This window comes from Brachyhypopomus gauderio, chromosome 5 (genome assembly GCF_052324685.1).
Source record: "Brachyhypopomus gauderio isolate BG-103 chromosome 5, BGAUD_0.2, whole genome shotgun sequence".
In the NCBI taxonomy this organism is placed as follows: Eukaryota; Metazoa; Chordata; class Actinopteri; order Gymnotiformes; family Hypopomidae; genus Brachyhypopomus; species Brachyhypopomus gauderio.
In genome coordinates this window covers 31,113,851-31,132,472 of record NC_135215.1, presented here as the reverse complement: position 1 = coordinate 31,132,472, position 18,622 = coordinate 31,113,851, and the positions used below count along the sequence as shown (strand labels likewise).

General features: G+C 40.0%; 1 protein-coding gene across 3 annotated transcripts; it reads left to right on the top strand.

Moving 5' to 3' along the window:
• Window positions 1-6,224: 6,224 nt before the first annotated feature.
• ppm1h (protein phosphatase, Mg2+/Mn2+ dependent, 1H) lies at window positions 6,225-18,226 on the top strand. 3 transcript variants are annotated; one of them, XM_077007073.1, is made up of 10 exons: window positions 6,225-6,689; window positions 9,138-9,324; window positions 9,750-10,112; window positions 10,594-10,706; window positions 11,098-11,182; window positions 12,126-12,244; window positions 14,136-14,199; window positions 15,007-15,114; window positions 16,846-16,997; window positions 17,397-18,226. In XM_077007073.1, exons 1-10 carry the CDS (start codon window positions 6,466-6,468, stop codon window positions 17,551-17,553), a joined length of 1,572 nt encoding a protein of 523 aa, XP_076863188.1. In that variant the 5' UTR covers window positions 6,225-6,465; the 3' UTR covers window positions 17,554-18,226. The 3 variants fall into 3 exon arrangements, with proteins under 3 accessions (XP_076863188.1, XP_076863187.1, XP_076863186.1); XM_077007072.1 differs by having other exon boundaries at window positions 6,228-6,698; window positions 9,753-10,112; XM_077007071.1 differs by having other exon boundaries at window positions 6,228-6,698.
• The last annotated feature ends 396 nt before the right edge of the window (window positions 18,227-18,622 follow it).

Below are 18,622 nucleotides of genomic sequence, written 5' to 3'. Positions count from 1 at the left end.
CAGGACCATTAACTCCTCCTTTGTGCAAGGAGGAAGAGGAGGAGCAGTGCCAGAGTCCTGCATGACCTATGAGTCCAAATGACCTATAGCAGGCCACTAACATTCATGTTTCTGCTCAAATTATCAGAAACAGACTCCATGAGGGTGGTAAGAGGGCCCAACATGCACAAGTTGGGCTTGTGCTTACAGCCCAACTCCATGCAGGGCGATTACCATTTGCCAGAGAACACCAAGATTGTCAGATTCGCAATTGGCGCCCTGTGCTCTTCACGGATGAGAGCAGCTTCACACTAAGCACATTGCAGAGTCTGGAGCTGTGACTGGAGAGTCTGGAGACGCCGTGGAGAATATTCTGCTGCCTGCAACATCCTCCAGCATAACCGCAGTGGGTCCGTACAGTGAGTCCCCGCTTAACGACTGGGTTAGAGAGACTGAAAAGTCCGTCGTAAAGCAGTTTTCGTCGTTAAATGTGACCCTAGATTTAGATACGCTTTGATTGTAAATATAGAAAAAAACGAACAATGTTATCATGCGTGAACACAGCGTGAGAAAGAGCAATCGCGCTGCCGAAATGGGCTGCGGTGGAGGCTGCACTGCCAGCGGCCTCAGCCCAGCTTATCGTACACAACACTCCACAACACTCCACTGTGCTGCCACTGCTCCTCCGCGCATCGTGCGGAAAAAAAAAAAGAAGTCGGAAAAAAAATTCGGTCATAACTATGGTCCGTCGTTAACCAGGCCCGTCGTTATACGGGGACTCACTGTAATGGTGTGGCATTTCTTTGGAGGGCCGCACAGACCTCCATCTGCTAGCCAGAGGTATCCTGACTGCCATTAGGTACCGGGATGAAATCCTCAGACCCACTGTGATATGCTGGAGCAGTGGGCCCTGGATTCCTAGGTCTCATGTGGCTGAAGTGTGTCAGCAGTTCTTGCATGATGAAGGCATTGATGCTATGGACTGGCCTGCCCGTTCCCCAGACCTGAATCCAATCAAGCACATCTGGGACATCCACCAAAGCCACGTTGCACCATAGACTGTCCAGGAGTTGACTGACGTTTTAATCCAGGCCTGGGAGGAGATTCCTCAGGAGAACATCCACCACCTCATCAGGAGCATGTCCAGGCGTTGTAGGGAGGTCATACAGGCATGTGAACACACACTACTGAGCCTCATTTTAACTTGAATTTACACTTAAGTTGAATCAACCTGTCATTTGATTTTCAACTTTGATTGAGTATGATTCCAAATCCAGACCTCCATGGGATAATAATATTGATATACATTGATCATTTTTATTTTTCAACACATTCCACTATGTAATAAATAAAGATTTTCAACCGGAATATTTTATTAATTGATCTAGGATGTGTTATCTTAGTGTTTGAGCAGTGCATTTAGTTTTCTTCATAATCTAAATGCATTTAGAGTTCTATTCAATAACCCATTTACAGAAAATTGGATGAAAAATGGGCAACATTTCCACGTTGGGTACAAATTTCATGGGAAAACTTCATGCTATGAATACACGTTCTTGCACCATTTAAAAACATTAAGCAAGAGATGCCATCTAGTTCTAAAATAATCACACAAAAGCAATGAGAAGAGTAGGAAAATAATGGCCCATAATCATACTTAATTCCTCATGTATACATTACAGGACAAAATTGGAGCAGTGCTCATAGGTCATTTGGATCTGAATTAGCAGCACAGTATGTGAGTTGCTCAATAAGAATGGATCCTCAGTTGTGATGAGGAAAGAGCTCCTGCAGACACTGATATACTCCACATGTGGTCCCACTCAACAACAAGCCAGATCTTCTCCCTGTGGTACAGTTTGTAAGCAGTTTCCACAACAATATGGAAGTAGTTACCAATAAATATTGAGGTCTGAGATTGAGGACTTTGAGGAAAGTTTGAGGAAAATTATAGAAGAGGGAACTGTCAAGCACACCAACGGAGTGGTTTGGCATTTCCCATTTCCAGAAGTCCCAGATCAATATACCCCACAGGCTTCACATTTCATCACAGTTAATAAATCATAGTTTCTATGAATCATTCATTGAAAACTATTCTTACAATGGGGTTCTGTATTATAGCAAGGATATTACGTTAATATGATTGATTAATTTTTTTTTAATACTGGTTTACGAGAGAACAGCAAAACAAAGTTGATATTGCACAGCATATAGTGAAACAGGAAGCAGTACAACTTCCATGCGCCTTTCACAGTAAAAACATGGTTAGGAAACAAAGGCAACACACACAAGACAGTTACCTTTAATGACCGAGCTGTCCACTGCATTATCAATGGAGCTAGAAAAGTGCAGCCTCTGCATTGTAATATACAGGTAAAGGAGCCCTCGAGTGATGCTTTGGAAAATGTAAAGTCACATATGTGGTTCCAGAAGTGTCTGAAGGGCCTTTAAGTGTATGTGTAGAGTGTACACGAGTGTGCCAAGATTTGACAGACTAGTCATTTTTTGTAAGATTATAAACATGTTTTAGAACATTTCCATATCTCCAACCATAAGTGTGTCAAGCCCAAACATCACCGTAGATTATGCATTCTAACCATTAATCCTAACATACAGAAGTGTTTCAAACACACCTCCTACAGGTAGCTACTTCTGCTGTGGCTTGGCTATGGGTCTGACCATGGCCTTGTCAATGTTTTCAATGTCGTCCATGGAAGGTGACACCTCAAATGCACCTCAAATGCACCATACACCATAAGATATTTAAAATCTTCATAATGCTGCATCGGTGCAACTTACTTGCTCAGAGACTGCAAATGAAAGTATTTGCAGTGCTAAATTTGGCAGAACAACTTGGTGATGTTCTTGGTGCAATATAGCAAACGCTGCCTAAATAAGGCAAAGACAACTGTCACTTATTTCTTCAATTTATCTCTCTAGCATTAGACACAAACAAAAACATTTTTTGATAATAGTTTTCCTTAGAAACACTCAAAGCTCCACTCCAACTTTATCTTGGTTTCAAAGTCTGTATGGCATTCAAACTAATTATTTTGGAACTGCAATCACACACTAATCAAGACCAAATACATCCAGCTAATAAAGTCTCAGAGACTCCCTCAACCCTCTGGTCTCTCCCAAAGGGTCAGTTAGTGGTAACTCATCATTGAGGTTCTGGAAAAAGTTGCCCATTTCCAGTGATCTGTGAACTGATTTGAACTGAGTTCTCAGATGGTGACACATATTACGATTCCAATTAAATATAAAAGGGCAACTTTTTCACAGTCTGATGACTGTCTGTGCCTCAGTAAGAGGTTAACCATGCTTGTCCTCTCCCAGTCTGCAATTAATTAAACTTTATTGGGATCCTTAAGTCAACGCTGCTGGCAGTAGGGTCACTCAAAACACAAAAACGTTGTTACACTGAGCTAGGTTATTTTTAAATGTTCCTGTCCAAAGCTTGTGAAGAAAGATTGCTATCCATGATACAGCTCTTGAACCTCTTGAGTCATCCCACATGCAGTGTGACAACATGGATGAGAAACCATACATGCTTTTTTTTGTACAAACAGACTCTGGGCTATTTGATTTTCCACTGTGTACTTTAGAGAGGGCTCTAAATGCACATTCTAAATTGTGCACTCATGGACAGTAATTCAGTAGGTGTGGGGGATGTGTGCTGACATAGTCCTCATTCACTACTTTGAAGTTCAAGATACACACTGCCCCCTTTTGGGCGCATAATGAAGTAGCATTTATAGAAATGTACACATAAGCACATGTGCATAGGTTGTCCAGAGCAATACCTGCCACATCTTTAGGAATGGGTCTGCTGGTAGTTAACACAAGCTTGCAGTGGGAGTACAAGCATGTATGCGTATTAACACATTATGTATTGTTCTGTTCAATATATGTTATATCTGTCATCTTATGTGCATTTTCCATCACACAGGACAACTGCTTGATACAACGTGTAGGCCAATACATCATGATCATTTCACAATTTAAAATGTTTCACTTATATAATCATAAACATTTTGACTTCACTCACTGCCAGATAAATCTTTAAACCATTTTATTTGGGTGAAATGTGATTGCATACCAAAATAATAATAATAAATTACCTAGATTGATTTTTTAGAAGGAAGAATCCACTTAATTTTCACCTCTCTGATAGTGCACTTTTGTGAAATATTTTGGCTAAGCCAAAATTTAGATATTATACTTTCCTTTCAACTAGACTTAGACTTAGACATAGACGACCTTTATTGTCATTCATTAATAAAAATAACTGCTGTGTACGGTGTCCCCCTGGGGTCAGTATTAGGCCCCTTTCTTTTAATCATGTATCACCTTGTACTGGGATATATTATGAAGCATTATAATATTGATTTCCATGGTTATGCAGATGATACCTAACTATGCACACCCACATTATCAATCACTACTTAAAAGTGCTACACTACACTAAAGTCCTGTTGATTGTTGTATCATTTCAGTTTATCATTTAATGACACTACTCTCTCTTGCAGTACACAAGAATGTTAGTGTCATCTTGGATCAAAATACCACATTAAATAATTCACTCGTGTTACTGGAAATATTTCCAGTGCTTGCTTCTTCTCAGCTTCACTCCTTTACACTCCTTATTCTGCACTCCTTACTCTGCACTCCTTCTATCTCTCATTGGATGTAGCTTACGCTTGTAGTAATTGTGAAGCATGACTAAGCATCTCGCTCCCTAGACCTTCACTTCTTCAACTATTCAAGAAAAACCTAATTTTTTACATAATTTAGTCCTATGCCCCATTCATTGTACAATTAGTGTTATCTTTGTGGATACAGTATATTTTGAGTTATATGTCTGCACTCTGCTGTAAAGAAAGTGAACCCTTGAGGCTGAGAACCAATTACAAGAGCATTTATTCTCTCAGCCTAGTCTACTAAGCAGCTATGAACCAGGTTTCTTTCATCTGTGTCTAGGGAGGGCATTTTCTTTGTCATAGTCAGTCCATTCCAAGGTAGCACAAAGACCTCACATTTCATGATAATGTCAAAGCACAGAGCAAGCTAATCTCAGAAACCCAACATCACAAAATGCCAGGCAGTCCTAAGGCAAGGCACAAAAGGCCAGGCAGTCCTCTTTGGCTTGCTCTGGCTGCATTCAGCACTTTGGCCTACTACTTAAGAGTTTTTAAAAGGTTGCTGCTTTAAAAAGTCAAGGACTCAGATTACAAAAGGTTTTCCATTCCAGAGTATTATATGAAAAGAGAAAGGTATACTACTGTACAATGCATGGGTGTATCCAACATTACAACCACATAGCCACCATTCGGTTTTTATTTTGATTTTTTATTATTACTATTTTTTTAATTAGATTACTTTTTTTTTTTAGATTGTTTTGGTGTTTGTTTACTACTCTCATTTAGGTTACTGTGCTAGCTGTAATGACGGTGACTAACGTAAACTAAACAAATCTATCCGGGTGTGTTTTAAGGTGCCTTATGAAGACACATGAAGAACTTTCTATAACTCGTACACAGCCTCTTTATAACGGACTGACTCTTATTGTTCACGAGTTATCTTGGACGAGTCCGAGTCGCTCACACGAGTGACCATCTCTTGCACTGACTAATAAGATGCTGGAGTACAACACTGCTGTCTTGCTGGGACAGTCACTTCTTTGAAAAGATAGCTGTGGAGAAATGTGCATCAACCTTTTCAATATGTGTCTGGTATGACAATTCAGTCTTAGATGAAAGAACATTATTTGAGTAGGTGGTGTTTATTGCTTCTAAAATCATTGGTTATGAAATCCCATTCGTTGCCACTACACCAGAAGAATGAAAGAGAAGTCATTAAAATTAATGCAGATTGTTCACATCCAGCACTAACCCTAACCTAACCTAACCTAACCTAACCTAACCTAACCTTTTTAACCACTCCATTCTGGTAAAAGGTTACACAGAATCTTATGTAGAACATCTGAGTAAATCTCCACCCCAAAATTATGAATTATTGCATATAAATGTATTTTAACGTTTTACCAGCTTGATTCATTCTTATTTATTAATGTGTTTAATGCATTTTCATGAAAACAATATAGTGTTAGATGTTCAAGCAGCGTCTGATATGGTAACAGAGTACTGAAATTGAAAGTGAGACAGGAGCTGCATCTTACAGACCTACAGCACCACACGAAAACAGACAGCACAGATTAATAACATCACTCAGATTGATAACACGAGGAGTGAACCTGACCTCGTGTGTGTGCTGCCAGGTACAGTAGACCCTCAGTGGGAGTGTGACCCAATACTCCGCTTTACTCAGGTCTGTCACATGACGGCATCCAACGGGAGTTCAGTTCCGTGTTCCCCTCGCTGCAAGAACCGAATGAAGTTGACGGGCAAACACGGTCCGTTTACCGTCGGGAAGCACTCGGGTCGTGATAAATAACGCGTTTGTTTGGGCTCCGGTGTCGCCATCATGTTCACACGGATGAGGTCCGCCGTCTCTAACATCATCGGCGGCATCATGGCTTCTGGTGCCAACGGGGAACACCAGAGCGGCCCAGATTTACCGCCGAGGTTCCGTTACTCGAGACCGGACTTCCTCGGTCTGTCCCCGGACGAGGTGGAGTGTTCCGCCGACCACGTCGCGCGACCCATTCTCATCGTGAAGGAGTCGAACCGGCTGCCGTGGTCCACCGGGTACGCGGAGTAAGTCTGGTCTCGTTTACTCCAGGTTTATGTACGCGACAGGTCCTCTAGTGAGGACAAATATGCGATCAGTACCGACGAATTTATGGGTCAAGGTGAGGGGAATTGGGCTGAACGGGTTATTAAAATATTGCAAAACGCAGGTTTGCTCGTTCGCCTTCGTTTTTACGAGCCCTCGATAACGTCGGTTCGGTACCCGCTTATCTTCGGTACCCGCTTATCTATCGCGTGACTAAACGCGTAAATGTATTGATTAAATCATTATTATTTTTCAGTAGTGACCTAGCTAGTTTTGACCGTAAACGTGGGTGTGTTAGTGGTTAGAGGAAATCTGGCCAGGTGCGCAGTGCTGGTCCGTGTCACCTTTACCCAGGTTGTCACTGCACCACTACGCCATGAACCAGTGTGCTGGGTGGAGACTTTAGAGCCTGCATCATTAGTATAGGAGTCAATAGAGGAGTGTGCTTGGCTATTAGCTACTCTGGGAAGCTGTTCTCCAGCAAACCCCTCTTGGGGAGAAAGCAGGCTGTGTACTACAATACCAGCTTCAGACTTTGGCAAAGTGGTGTTGCTCTAATAGAGCCATTAGTGGGTGATCAATAAAATGACTGACTTGATGTTCAAGTGTTAATGTTTGCTTCCTTCACATAAATTCACACTACAATACCAGCTTCAAACTATGGCAATGTGATGTTGCCCTAATGGAGCCATTTATATATAATCAATAAATCAGTTGACACTTGCACATCGGGTAAAGCAATGTTACCTTCAATCGTAAATGCATATAACATTCTTTGTGACTTTTGCAGTTGAAGTGGTGTTCTGTTAAAAAGTGCAAGTTGGTGTTACTATACTGATTAACCAGAATGTACAATCTGGTTAATCTGGCTACAATTTTAGCAGAATGTAAAGTTCATGCTGTTCAGTAGACAAATAAAGCAATCTGAAGATCATTTGTGCACACCCCTATTTTACACAAACATGGAAACAATCAGGCCTTTTTTACACTGATAGTACTTGCAAACAACTGCAACTTCCCTGTCAAAGATCACTATCACTAAATGCCTCAGTCATGCAGCTGAATGGGTCCACTACAGGCACCAGATGTGCCTTGTAGCTCTGCCAATCACACTCCATAAAGAGAAACAAATAAACATTTATTAAATAAGGATTCCATCATTAATGTGTGTAATGCAATCTCCCCTATCTGGCCCCAGCTTCCTCTGTGGAGCCCAGGAAAGGTCTGTGTCCCATCAGCCTTGTGATCTGACCTGCAAATAATAGAGTGAGATTGTAGAGTGAAGGTATCAGACAGCCTCTGGGCAACGTTCTTTAGTGTCTCCAAGGGCCCTGTGTCCTAATGTAATGTTGAAGCTGATGATTGACCAATCTTGCTGAAGTGAGTGGGATGTGTAGTTCAACGTTGTGGCTCAAGAACAGGAATTGCCGAGTTTTCAGTTCCTGTGCAGCTAAGCTTAAACATTGTTTTACGGATGTTTACATGTGTGAACTGTGTGTGTGATGGCAAAGGAAAAGTCTTTGTATAGCTAACATGTTTCTCAGATATTAGATTCCATTTTTGCTTTCACAAATGTGTCTGTTTGCAGTTGTCCTGTAAGACAACGTGATTGTTGATCATCACAGTTAGATGTTATTTATTAGTTTCCTCTAAAAACTTAAATCCCCTCATCGCTTTAGTCCTTGTCATTCTCAATAACAGTTGGGTATAGGCAAATGCTGCATGCTGCTGGAAAGAATCTGAGAGGTGCATGACCCTCTAATTCTGTATTTTCCTTTCATTAGCACAATTTATTTAACCCATCCAGCACTTTCTGAACAAGGCGTATCTGTGTGCAGTGGCCCAGTATCAATCTATATACAAACTGCCATAGATCAGCTCATCTAAGGGCAGAATTGATCTTTAGCTTGTGCAATATTTTTCCTATGAAAAAAGACAGAACCAGTGAATTATGCAAGAAAGCTGTTACACATATAGCATGTTAAAACTGCATGTGCAAATGGATCCCTGAGTGTCATCAAGTAAGCATAATGCGCATATTAGGAACTATTAGGGATATTAGGAGTGTAGAGAGTATTTCTCTATGAAATAAAAAACATATCAACTCTAACACCTTATAATAAATAAAAAAACATTTAAATTCTGATATGTTTTAATTGAAAGACGATAAAATATGTATGTTTACATAAGCTTATTTATAGTAGAAAGATGAAAGAAAGAAAGAAGTTAGTTGAGGTGTATAGAGATCCTGTCAGGAGCAGCACAACAGTATCATATTTCGAACATTTCTGCTTACATGAGGCACGACCGAGGGAACGGTCAAAATCACCTTTCATTTTGCTCATCGACAGAAAGCCTCGATGTCGGCACAAATTCCACGGTCAATGCACATAACTGTTTTGTGTCCTTTGGTCCTCCAGGGTGATTAATGCTGGTAAGAGTGCTCTGAACGAGGACCAGGCGTGCTGCGAGGTGGTGGAGCTGAGGAGACGGCCTGCAGACCCCTCCAGCCCCAGCTACATTCCCACCACCAGGAGGCGATCTTCCCTACCCAGCAGAGATGCTCTGGAAGCCAGGGAGGGAACTCTCGCACCTCCGGAGATCACTGTGAGAGCATTAGCCGATGCGACTTCTTCACTGTTACACCTTATCTCATTTATTATGCGCCATTATGTTTGACGTATCTTCTCTTTCGGTGGACTGTTGAGTTAAAAGCATTTGGGTGGATGCATGCAAGGCTTCATGTTTTTATGGATGAGGGTGAAATGTGGAGGAGGGGATATGGCATAAAGAGTGTAGGCATTAAAGAGTGAATCGTTCAGTGATTTGCTTTTATTAAGGGAATTGCCACGATACACTTTAACCTTAAAATATATAAAAAATTCACAGAATAATAAAGAATATTTCATATTAATCTAATAAAAAAGTTTGGTGAGATTAGCAATCTGTTGCTTATGTTTGTACTCATGCATCCATGCATGGAGGCTTGTACTATTGTGTCTGTTTATGTTTGTATTTCTGTGCATCTCAAGCAGGAAGAGGAGGAGTTGTTCTTTCACTACTGGGCCTTGTTCGACGGACACGCTGGTTCAGGCGCTGCCGTGTTTGCCTCCAAGCTCCTCCACCTTCACATCGAGGAGCAACTCCAGAGTGTGCTGGAGATCCTCCAGAAACCCTCCCTCCAGCCTCCCACATGCCTGGGTGAGGAGAACAGCCTCCACCCGCACCCCTCCGGGGGCTCCTCTCAGCGGGCTCTGTCCAGAGTGGCATCGCTGCGTGGGGCAGCGGGGGCACCAGGCTCTCCCAACACAGTGGCACCACGCTTCTTCATGGAGAAGAAGGTCAAGCAGGAGAGTCTGGTGATCGGGGCAATTGAGAACGCGTTCAAAGAGATGGTGAGTTGTACGTTGAGGACGGTAGAATTTGTAATTGGATCGGAATGTGCACAGGATTTAAAAAATAAACTTTGTAAATTCTACTAGAATCTAGACCCGCAAAAAATATCAGACATGGACGTTCAATTAGAGGCTATAAAAATAATGAATTGTACAACAACAACAATAATAATAATCAAAATAATAATAATCATAAGAATAATTATAATTCCTTTTTAGTCTTATTTTATTATTATTATTATTATCAAAATGTTAATGGTAAATAATGCATAAATGAATTAGTGTGTGAAAATCTTTCCTTTAATGGTAACTATTGGTTATTCACATATCACCACTAGGTGGCAGGCAGTACAAATTGTTTGCAGGTCTCTCTTCTTGACTGTTTGGTACATAAAAGATAATAGATGGTGTTTTGCAAAGAGTTCAGTTTCTAATGCACCTTTATAAGTATTGTTACTTGTTTGGGAATGTGTCCCTTCAGGACAAGCATATTGGCAGAGAGATGAATGTCTATGATATCTCGGGAGGCTGCACCGCATTAGCTGTGGTCTATTTACTGGGGACGCTTTATGTGGCCAACGCAGGTGACAGCAGGTAAGGGCCTTCCTGTGTGACACTGTGTAAACTCATTGTTGCTGTTAGGAGTTGTGAGTGAACAGTTTTACTGAGAGAGGATGACAATGTGTATGTGAAAAAAGATGCACACACCCCCCCCCCCCCCCCCCCACGCTCCCTGTACTGATCTGTTTCTTCTAATGGCAAGAGCTTGAACTAGTGTACTCTTACAGTTCAGTAGTATGAGGACAGTAGCTTGGAGTATCAAAGCTATATCTGAAATGTAAAACTTCCACTTTTACTATTGCGTTAGAAACTGCCTCTAAGCACACAGACAGCCATGTACTCCAAGACAGCATAGATTTGCACAAACACAAACTTCCTTTGAATCGCACCGCAAAGCACATGTGTGTTATGCTGCTTCTCTCAGGGCCATCATCTTGCACGGTGGTGAGATCATCCCCATGTCAAGTGCCTTCACTCCAGAGTCAGAGAGACAGAGACTTCAGTGTTTGGTGAGGACAAAGACACAGACAGAATTTCTTCTTAAAACGCAGTCGCATGCAAACTTCTTTAAGTGATTCCTTGAGGTCAAGTGATTCCTTGAGGTCACTGTGAAAGAAAGTATTCAGTAGTACTCAAGACCAACTAGCTCAAAATTAGTTCTAAAATATGCAAAGTTTTCCTCAGGGGTATTTTGTGCTGAAAATGGCTTGTGTTGAGCATTGCATTGTGTTGCCTTTAGATATTTATGAGTGCAAATGTCAGTTTTCAGAAAAATGAAAACACAGGCTCATAATGTTTCACTTAGATTTGATGTTTTGTGTGAAGAAATGAAAGAAATATAAAATATAATTTGCTTTTGCATTTTGTGTTGTTTTGTGTGTGTTATCTCCGTCAATGTAAACAAAAATTACTTGTTTTTCTGCTTGGAGTTATTGAATTTAGAAACAATTAATTAATAAAAAAATTATATTAACTATGTGGAAAAAAAATCTGAATAAAGTAAATAATTCAACCGATATGGATGAATACTAACATTAATTATAATTGCACACAAATATATAATTTGCTACTATAGACCACTGTCATCTTTTGCTAATTATGAAGAACCAGCAGGTAAACCTTCGCCAACGTGCGATTTTGGGCATGTCTGCTCTTTTTGTATTGTTCACTGTAGTCTAATGCATTTACAGTCCTTCACCAACAAAATCCACAATGTTTATTTATGCAAACAGGAAAAAAGTGTTGAAAAATCCAATTTATTTAATTCCTGCAGGCATTATTGAAAATCGTTTTGAAGCTTGACTGTTAGACTGTTTAAAGTCATACTCCACTTTCTTACAATGATGTCCTTGGTGTAGTGTATAGATAGATGGATGGATGGATTTAACTTATAAAGACTAACCTCTGAACTAGCTATGCCTAGTAAAATATCCTTTTCTGCTTTTCTTCAAGGCTTTTATGCAGCCCCACTTGTTAGGGAATGAATTCACACACTTAGAGTTCCCAAGAACGGTCTACAAGAAGGAAGTGGGGAAGAAGATTCTGTACAGGGACCACAGCATGAACGGCTGGTAGGTAATCATCACGCACCTCACCCGCTGTTTTACACTTGTGTCTCTTTATACCAATGAATGTCATGCATTTATATTGCTTCTCTAGTTACTAGTGTAATTTAATAAACATACATTCATATACTGCATAACCCCTCTGTAGATATGAAGTCGTTATCTGCACTGGACAATGAGAGTGAAATTTAAAAGAATTTAAGGGATGGGAGAATTCTGTCAGATAAAGTAAAAAAAGAAAAGTAAAAGTTTTTAGAATGTAGTTTTTCTTTTTATAATAATGCTTTATTTTGTTTTCTCTGATTTGAAATATTAAATATAATTTAATATATATAACGTAAATAACAAAAAGTAATATAAAATAATATGAATTTTTCCCCTTCCAAATCTCATAAAAAGACAAATACATGTAGTAATTTTTATAGCATGTCTAACCGTAAACTTAAATTTGCTTGGGGAAATTCTGCAATATATTACTACATATTTCTTTGACAGGCCACACAGTTTAATATGAGAAAATCTGGGGAAGGGTACAAAATCAGATCATCTTTCTGAGTTCAGTGTAACCGTTTAGACATAAGTGGAAGTAATATGAAACCATGACTACAGCAAATCTCTACACCGAATTGATGACAAGTCTGTGAGCTACGGGCTCCTGCAGCCCACTTGGTAAAGTAGGTGGAGCATGATGGTAGGTCATGGGTCACGTTCAGGCAAATAATAGGGATAGGTGTTGAGCATTTATGGTGTGAATTGCTTTAAAAATAAATGAAATAATATATTTTACTTACAAAATCTGCAAGAAAGTGCCATTTAAAACAACAACATTAAGAGCTTCACATTGGCTTACAGTTAATATAATCTGTCTTTAGGAAATAATTGTCATTTGTTTATTATATTCAGTAGATTATGGAATTTGCTTTGTGTGTATGTGTGACTGTGTGCATGTGCACACTCTTGTGTGTGTATGTGGGACTGTGTGTATGTGCACTCTCTCTTGTGTGTATGTGGGACTGTGTGCATGTGCACTCTCTTGTGTGTGTATGTGGGACTGTGTGTATGTGCACTCTCTCTTGTGTGTGTATGTGGGACTGTGTGTATGTGCACGCTCTCTTGTGTGTGTGCATGTGCACGCTCTCTTGTGTGTGATATTCTTTGCCTCTGGGATGTAACGGAGCTCAGACTCTTGAAGAATGCCTGCAGTCATCCTCTCATCTCATTTTTCACTCTCTCACGCCAGGGACATGTGATGGTGGGATTAGTTGTGTAGATAAAGTATTGTCCTGAATGATAGGTGGACGTGTGAAAAGTGTGTGTGTGTGTGTGTGTTCATCCTTGTACAATTACACCCGAGTGTACCTGGGTCCCAGTCTGCTGAAGTGGCTGAAAGAGAATATTTCACATTCAGAGGCATTTGAACCACAGGCCGATCTATTTGGTCAGAAACCACATCATCAAGTAGCCACGGGAGCAGCCAGATTTCAGCCATACTGTCTAATTTTGTTTGAATAATTTAGTTCCTAGCAACACTCTTGATATTGCTTTGTAACGATGCTCTGTAGGAGCCCTGTGATCGAAACTGTAGTGCAGAACCTTTCATTAAAACGACCAAACAAAAAACTGTGAAGAGTGAATGTGGAATGCATGTTGAATGCAGCGGCATTAATAACATTCACTTCAGCATATGTAGGACCATCAGTGCCATGTTTATAGTAGAATTCAATAAGACAACAAGATTCTGAAATTCTAAAATAAATTATGAAAGTTATAGTTGCAGTTAAAAAAGTGTAAATGATACTCTCAAAAGAAGGTAAGCATCGAGCGTACCAAATTTAGGTGGAGGTAGGTGCACATGATGCAAAACAAAACTTAACAAACTTCATTCTTCTGTGTGCAGGGCATACAAAACTGTGCAGGAGGATGACCTAAAATTCCCTCTGGTCTTTGGAGAGGGGAAGAAGGTGGGTGGAAGCTCACTGCTGACAGAATTATTAATCTGTCCTTTGCGGTAAGACAGAGCTGAAGGCTCTGATAACACAGGGCATTCTTCAGCGCTGCAGCTGCCTGAGACTCGGCTGCTGCGTGCTGAGAGCAGCTACTGACGAGCAGAAGGAACTATGGTTGAGAATGCTACCTGTATTACTAGAGACGCACCATTCAGACTTACAGCTTGTCACAAATAGAATGACAACTACAAAGAGCATGAGGTGTAAAAGGGCTTGTTGAATCTGATGGCAAGTTCATTAGGGGAATGTTGGAGGCCTTCAAAAGTCACTTGAGAAAAGAATGCTTTTCATCTGTGTCTTGGAAAGTTTCGATTATTTACTCTGATCTATGACCAGTTATATAATGTTTATAAGAATGGCTACGGTATGAATTATACTAGAAGAAGCTAGTTGTAGATCTGTGCAGATTTACAAGTTCCAAGTGCACAATACACATAAAACATGTGCTTTCTATATAGATTACTTATCTCTCTCTTTAGTGCCTCTGTTGTCTTCCATCATTTCTTATTTAGGTTGCAGTGCTCTCTTTACTCTCTCTAATGGAAACCATAAGTATCTGAAAATCAGAAACCACATTGCTGAGAATAATATGAGATTTTGGAGAATGCACAAGTGTGAGTACTCTAAGGAAAGGAATGTGTGGATAAGGGGGCTTGAAAACACATGCTCACTGAAGGAGCGAGAAATGCCTGTCAGAGCTATTTAAGCAAATTTGTATGTTATTCCGGATTGAGTTGTGAATGACGAGCTCTTTGGTTGCAGGCCCGGGTGATGGCCACCATTGGCGTTACCAGAGGGTTCGGTGATCATGATCTAAAGGTTCATGGCACAGACATTTCTATTAAACCTTTTCTCTCCTCCTGTCCAGAGGTAAGATGATTCTTGACATTTACCATATAACATATACCATATGTGACTGCCATGGCTAAAGTCTGAATCATATTTAATGTAATGTAAAAGGATGGTCTGAATCAGGTTTAATGTAATGTAAATGGAAGGTCTGAATCAGGTTCATTGTATGTAAATGGAATGTTTGAATCAGGTTTAATGTAATGTAAAAGGATGGTCTGAATCAGGTTTAATGTAATGTAAAAGGATGGTCTGAATCAGGTTTAATGTAATGTAAATGGATGGTCTGAATCAGGTTTAATGTAATGTAAAAGGATGGTCTGAATCAGGTTTAATGTAATGTAAAAGGATGGTCTGAATCGGGTTTAATGTAATGTAAAAGGATGGTCTGAATCGGGTTTAATGTAATGTAAAAGGATGGTCTGAATCGGGTTTAATGTAATGTAAATGGGAGGTCTGCTTTGCTCTTGTGCAACCAAATGTAGAGAACACAAGTTGGCCGTCAGGGTGTCGTTACTATTTTCTTATTAACATTTCAATCATTTTGCATGGAAAGACCTTGGTAGCCCCTTGTTAACATTTCAGTCATTTTGAGCGGAAAGGCCTTGATACCGTCTTCTAGCATGCTCTTTCAAGTAGCACTCTACCTGAACTCTACACGCCTCTTCTTTGGGCACTAATAGCGTGCCAGGCTCTCTGTGCTCTTGTCTGCACTGGCTGTGAAATCTTCTGAAGCCTCCTTGATCTTTAATTCACAACTGGGTTCAGCCACAGTTCAGCCACACGAAGACGAGCAAGACTAGAAGCTTCTCGGTTTCTAATGTTGGGGCATCTCACACTGCTTATTCTCGGGAAGCTTCTTGACTTGTGAAATGTACAATAAGTTCAGTAGCTACTTCATTAGAAAGACCACATTATTAGAAATGTCAAATAATGAACAGAACAGGGGGGGTTCTCAGGAATAGTACATGTCAACATATGATATCAAAATGCACCTATAAGATTAAGCCTACCTAATGACATGACCAGTCAGTGCAGTGTAGTAAACACCAAGCTGGCCGTTAATGTAGTGGGGCAGGACATTTGTTTACATAAACAAATTGTTGAGCAAACTCAAGATTTGCTAAGTCGACTTTGATATTTATTTTGGTCAGATATGTTGTAGAATGACAATAAACAAACTTATTCCTCTAGCAAATCCTTTAGCAACAAGAGTATAAAATCCACAGTGGTTTGCAGACGCATGGCTAGTGACAGTAAGGTGAAGCTCCAGGGAATTTGGATTCTGTGTTTGCTTTATAATTCTCTTCTAGCTACACCATACATATACAAAGTTTGTCTTAACAGTTAATTTCCATTTACATTAATGTAACTAAAGGAAAATTCAAAGGTGGTCACTGGAAGGCTTAAGGTATTTTACACTGATGTCTGTGTAATTTTAAGGTACTTTACAAATACTTGTAAAATTACTTGTGTAATTTTAATTATCAACAAAGCTCTATAGTCCTATAGTTTAGTTTTCATCATGATAAAAAAAAAAACTGGGCAATTTCAGAATTCTTTTCCAACTCTGCATAGGCGGGTCTGTAAATGTGTGATTGTAGGATTCTGATCATCTGTGCATGCTCCATGATAACCTGCTTACCCACGGCGGTTCGCAGCTACGAATCATGAGGTGGTTTGGTTGGTTTTTAAACAGTCGCACAGTATTTGTAATTGATTTACATAAAGCATTTGCATTGTTGTCTCCAGGTGAAGGTGTTCAACTTGGAGCAGTTTGAGTATGGAGCTGATGAGGTCATGGTTTTAGCTACAGATGGCTTATGGGATGTTCTCTCCAACCTTGAAGTGGCTGAGGCAGTCACTAGTTTCCTTGGAAACTGTGACCCTGACGACCATCACAGGCAAGTTCTTATATGGGAAATAGTGCTAGAGCAAATGACAAAATCAAATAACCAGTTTGTACTGATAGGCTGTTCAATGCTTGATGGCGGTGTCTTTGAGCAGTTTAAAAGTGTTGCCCTTAGAGAAGCATTTACAAGTGTTCCTGTGAATAAATGAATCGGTTACCACACGTGTCTATAGCCTCAAATCAGTTCACGAGAAACATCTTGACCGTCTACAATTGTTACTGTTAACAGCCTGGTTAAATGGATCCAGCATTGGACAATACATTGTTGCTATTGCCCTCCTTGAGGATAAAAATGACTTTAAAGTAATTAAAAGCAACCTGAAACGTGCCAAAGGACACCTCTCTACTGTCTAACAGATTCCTCAGCAGTTTCTGCACTCTGGTTGTCTAGGTATACCATGGCAGCCCAGGACCTGGTAATGAGGGCTAGAGGGGTGCTGAATGACCGTGGCTGGAGGATAGCAAACGACAGGCCGGGTTCTGGAGATGACATATCTGTTTACATCATTCCCCTGATGTTTGGAAACAAACAGCCACAGCCAAGGTGACCAATGGAAAGAGGGGGAGCACAGGACAATAGTGGGATGGCTGATTAAGTCTTCACCATGGCTCTTGCAGGCCCTGTAATGTTCAACAGTTTTAAAAATATAGAGAAATCACAAGAGCTATGTTCTGACTCCTGACTAGGGTTCATGGTAGATTCATTGCTGTACTTTAAAACTTTGACAAACTGCAGGACTCAGAATATCAGTATTCAACAATACTAGTTACTGCTCTTGGTTTCCTGTTGATATTGTTTTAAAGCTACTGTTAACAGCCTGGCTGTGCTGAAGTCTTCCTCTTGCCTTCTGTTTATCCTCTTAACACAGGTGATTGTCTTTTTTTTTCTTTTGCTCCATTCTGTGAATGGAAATGAAAGTGAATTTAGAGTTAGCATATGGGAAATAATGTAAATACATTGAGTTGCATTTGAAAAACTTCATCTCTCTTTCCATGGCGTTCACCGTCCCCCACATAACCTCATCTGAGGATCCATTTTACAGTGTGTTCCAACAGCACAAACCTGAAGAGCACTTTTGGATTCACGGGGTAGGAACTGTGGTCTTGAATCAAGGAAATTTCACTAGCTAAAAACACAATTTATGTCAGTTTACTGATGTACATGTATTATGCTAAATCTGAAAATCAGTACAGTGATATAAAAAAAATACAATAACTGGCCTTATTGTGATTTCATTTTATTGTTTTTTTTTTTCCATATTGTTCCATCTTCTGTTAGTGTTATTTCTCTATTTGCTATAAAGACTATGGTGAGTACTAAAACAGATGTAATTGTGCATTTCCAACAAGGATGCTATAGTAAAAAATATATATCCATTAAAACTACATGATAAAATTATAAATGTTAGACAATTAACAATTATGCTTCATTGGTGACTTGCACCTGTGGTTAGATTTCCACCCAGAAAAAATCCACTATTAAAAAAAAAATGTTTACTTTTCATGAGGGTGCAGGACTATTTGTGCAAGACAAACAAACCAATGTAGTTCTATAGAAAGTTTCCTTGGCCTATAAAAATGCTGCACACAACAAAGAAACATAAATGGTCAACTAGC

Bases quoted from the DNA above. Each gene is read 5' to 3' on its own strand.
- ppm1h (XM_077007071.1), top strand. From the start codon at position 6,466: ATGTTCACACGGATGAGGTCCGCCGTCTCTAACATCATCGGCGGCATC. The intron at 9,325-9,749 runs GTGAGAGCATTA...GTGCATCTCAAG, and splicing joins TCGCACCTCCGGAGATCACT to CAGGAAGAGGAGGAGTTGTT. The intron at 15,115-16,845 runs GTAAGATGATTC...TGTTGTCTCCAG, and splicing joins TTCTCTCCTCCTGTCCAGAG to GTGAAGGTGTTCAACTTGGA.